General features: G+C 37.1%; 1 protein-coding gene across 1 annotated transcript; it reads left to right on the top strand.

The window, feature by feature from the left end:
• The first annotated feature begins 507 nt into the window (after positions 1-507).
• Positions 508-3,550, top strand: LOC117636806 (zinc finger protein CONSTANS-LIKE 13). Its single transcript, XM_034371479.1, has 4 exons — positions 508-1,525; positions 2,033-2,236; positions 2,314-2,591; positions 2,999-3,550. The coding sequence occupies exons 1-4, from the start codon at positions 923-925 to the stop codon at positions 3,087-3,089; spliced, it is 1,176 nt and encodes a 391-aa protein (XP_034227370.1). The 5' UTR covers positions 508-922; the 3' UTR covers positions 3,090-3,550.
• The last annotated feature ends 466 nt before the right edge of the window (positions 3,551-4,016 follow it).

Genomic DNA, 4,016 nt, shown 5'->3' with positions numbered 1-4,016 from the left:
TCAAGAACCATCTAGAGATTAATGACGTCGTACATTGGATTAATGACATCATCAATGCCTCACCTAAATTTGTAACTCTCTTTAGTTTGAGAACCTTAACAAAAAGGTTTTTATTTAATTTAAATAAATTAAAAGGTAAATTGTAGTTTGGGAGAGCTATACCAAATAACTTCTCAAAAGAAGGGGCTTTATTTTCTTATTGTTTTTAAACAACATAAAGGACTTTGTTGAATATGGGTGATTATAGAATACTAGGTGACCATATTATCGTAATATTTTATAATTTTTCGATAGTTTCTATTAAGAAGAATAGAGATTACTCATTATTTTATGATTTGTTTAATTTTTTTATTAGTTCTTTTGGAACTTTTTCTGAACTTTTAAAGTAATTGTAGACGATCGACGTGGACAGGTCAGCCACCATAGCTTAGCAACTTTGAAGTTCGAAGGGAACGTGAATATTGTTGAGCTTTTATTATTTTCGCTTTTAATCGCAGTCCACACAAAAATGCTATAGAGGAGACGTCACCGCCAAAATTTCACTTTCATCTGCCTTGGCCCTTGCCCTTCTGCTAGCAACTAGCAAGTTCCAAATTCAACCTTTTTCAGAGCAAAAACTGCAGAGTCTCTGCGAGTGTTAACCAAAGGTAAAACATCACTTTCCTATCTTTGTGGAAAGCAGACAAAAATCAACAAACCGTCTTTAAGATTGTTCGTGTTCATCAAGTAATGATAAGATCTTCCTCTTTCTCATATTCAATTCTTCCAGCCCTGTTTCAAAGCCACACCAATATCTCTGATATTTAGAAGAAAATAAGAAAACAGATAAATACATATAAGAACAGAAAAAGAAGAAGAGAGATTCATTTATTCATACAGATATTTGCAAACCCAGAAGCCACAGAAACACACAGAGCAAGAAATGAATGGTTCTTCAAGAAATGAAGAAGCTGAGGCGCCACAACCAGAACGAGAGCACCAAAAGCGTCTCTGTGACTATTGTGGAAGCTCAATGGCTCTGCTATACTGCAGAGCCGACTCAGCCAAGCTCTGCTTCTTGTGCGACCGTGAGGTCCACTCAGCCAATCAGCTTTTCTCCAAGCACACTCGGTCACTGCTCTGTGACGCCTGTGACGGTTTCCCTGCCTCCATCTTCTGCACAACCGAGAGCTCTGTTCTGTGCCAGAACTGTGACTGGGAAAGCCACAACCTTTCGTCGTCGTCGGTGCACGACAGGAGGCCTCTGGAAGGGTTCAGTGGGTGCCCTTGTTTGAATGAGTTGCTTACAGTTGTTGGGTTTGAGAATATGGACAAAAAGGCTCTGCTTTTGAGTGATGAGAGCGGTGGTGGTGGAGGAGGAGGTGATAGGTTTTTGGGTTGTGGGGTTGATGGGTCTTTCGATTTGGATGATGGGTTTTCCGATTTTTTGGTTTGGGACACTCCCTCTGTTGTTAGTCTTGACGATTTGATTGTTAGCAATCCGGCTTACAAATTTCAGGCTATGGGGGTTCCTCCTCTGCCTAAGGTATGTATGTTTTTATTTTATTTTTATAACTTTCTTATAATTGTTTTTTTATTCGCAATTGTTTTTGTTTCTTTAAGATATAAAGGAAATGACTTTAATTTTTCTAACAATTTTTATTAGTGAAGGTCTTATGTTTTCATTAAAAAGAAAAAAGAAGCAAATGTTCTATATTGCTCTTTTCTTCTGTTCAATATGGTGTTAGTCTTGATGCTTTGCTCGTCTACTAAAAGAAGTGATTTCTTTCAAGTAATATTTCTGGATTTCTTTTTTGTTTTTCCTCCAAGGTTCCTGGTAAAAATTCAGTTTCTGCTCAAAGAAATAAAAAAACAATAAAGAATCCTTTTGTTCTCAAATTGTCTGTTGTTTCTCACTCCCTTTGCTTCATTACTATTTTTTTAAGAATATGATTTAAAAATTTGGAAGAAGGGTTTCTTTGCGCTTGTTTATACTGTTGAAATCGTCGATTATTGCAATTTGACTTGGTTCGGGATATTGTTGTTGAATCAGAATCGCAATGCTGCTTGTGGTCGACACAAGGAAGAAATATTTCGTCAGCTTCGTGTGCTTGTCAAGTCAGAACCCAACTTGTTTAGCGAAAATGTGGATGTTAAACCCCTTGAGTCCCTAGCTTCTGAACAAAACATGCAACGAGGAAGTTTGTTTACAGGTTTTGAGCATGACGCAGAGCCAACTGTATTTCCTGCTTATGAGGTATGCTTCTCTTAATGTCAATGTTAGTGCCTGCAGATTGAATTTGAAAAATGATCAAGTGTGTTTCTTTCATGCAGGCACATGATTTTCAGTATAACGATTGTGGCGCAGCCGAAAAGCGAGAATCTTCTCCTAAAACATTTATAAGGACCTACCTTCAGGAATGTTGTGTAGTTCCTGACAAACATTCATATAATGATGGCAGTGCAAGTCATGCTAATGATGGTCATGGGCATGGAGGGCAAATGAATTCTGAAGCCTCCTCAGCTTTTCCCAAAGTTGCTGCACATGAGTTAAGCAGCCAAAACAGAGAGACTGCTCTCTCGCGGTACAAGGAGAAGAAGAAAACAAGAAGGTATTACACCCCCATTCGCCACAAGTATCTCTTCTAAGTTTAAAAAATTTGACTTGATAGGATTGCAAAGTTCGTTTCATGCCAATGAGATTCTGAAATTTATATGTTTTATCATTTCAAAATTTATATTAGTAACTGAGGTCTTTCTTTTATACTTGAAATCTTGTTGAGGTTGTTAGTGATTGATGGAGAAGTTCAGAATTGGAGGGAAGTTTATAAATTCTTTATCATCATTATCACTTGTGAGTCTAATATGATATTATTTGCATCAAGTGGCGGTTGTGGTGTATTTATCAGCCTAACTTATTTGTGCACCTCCTTTTCTGCCTGGCCTGTCATGAATGTTATCATGTCAGCATCTTTGGACTTTGGTATGTGACATATGTTTGCTTGGAAACAATGATCAGGTATGAAAAGCACATCAGGTATGAATCGCGGAAGGTTCGGGCAGAAAGTAGGACAAGAATTAAAGGACGTTTTGCGAAGATGGATCACTGAGGAGAATGGTAAGGAAATATGACAGTTACAGCACACTTTGATGGCTTCCTATTCACACATCTTCTTCTTCTTCCGGGTAGAAGTGAATGGGAGCAAGGGCTATGAACACACTTTCCTGTTCTTATATATTTTCCTTGGCATCCGCTTTTAATTTTGTATAATGGCATAAGTATTCAACAGCTTTGACAATCAGATGAGGAATAGCTCAAGACAGAATTTGCGACATTTTGCTTTGCTAGGAGCCATTGAAACATCGGTATGCGGTTCTGAGAAAATATGACATTTTTGCTTTGCTAGGGAATTATTTATTATTAATCTTGTATTCAGAAGCTTTTGAAATTATAGCTTGGCTCATTTGGTTGCTTGTTTCTGAAAGAAAAAATAAATGTAAAATCTTGTATTTGGATAACTGTGATGTACAAAGCATCTCATCATGTTCAACTTAACCTCTTTTTCTGTTGTGTTAAGTTAGTTATGACAGGAACTCAGTTAGGTTACTGTGGTCTTTATACATGTGTTTAATTTTATGGGCCATGGATGGAATTTCATGTTTAAATATCCGTACTTTTCTTCAAGTATTCGTATTTTTTTTGTGCGTGCATGCGTACGTGTGTTTATGTTACATTTGGGCTTATCAGTCAGATATGCTCATTCATAGAAGATGAAAGTAGAAAAAACATGGGCGTGGTCTGCAGTCTTAATGCTGCATATAGTCATACGTAGGGAGATTGATATTGTGCTGAAATCATTGAATTGCAAAATGGCTTGGATATATCTTTGCCCTGAGATGCGCAAATTCCGAAAATCTTGAACATCTTCTACAAAATGAGAGGATCCAGCTCGGACAAAAGGAAGAAAAATATACTAGGTGATTAAATCATGAAAGAAATCTAAAAAGTTGCAAAGCCATTGAAGAGAACTAATTAT

This window comes from Prunus dulcis, chromosome 8 (assembly GCF_902201215.1).
Source record: "Prunus dulcis chromosome 8, ALMONDv2, whole genome shotgun sequence".
In the NCBI taxonomy this organism is placed as follows: Eukaryota; Viridiplantae; Streptophyta; class Magnoliopsida; order Rosales; family Rosaceae; genus Prunus; species Prunus dulcis.
Note: the sequence above shows the minus strand (reverse complement) of the source record. Positions and strands in the feature narration are given on the sequence as shown.

Bases quoted from the DNA above. Each gene is read 5' to 3' on its own strand.
- LOC117636806 (XM_034371479.1), top strand. From the start codon at position 923: ATGAATGGTTCTTCAAGAAATGAAGAAGCTGAGGCGCCACAACCAGAA. The intron at 1,526-2,032 runs GTATGTATGTTT...TTGTTGAATCAG, and splicing joins GGGTTCCTCCTCTGCCTAAG to AATCGCAATGCTGCTTGTGG. The intron at 2,237-2,313 runs GTATGCTTCTCT...TCTTTCATGCAG, and splicing joins CTGTATTTCCTGCTTATGAG to GCACATGATTTTCAGTATAA.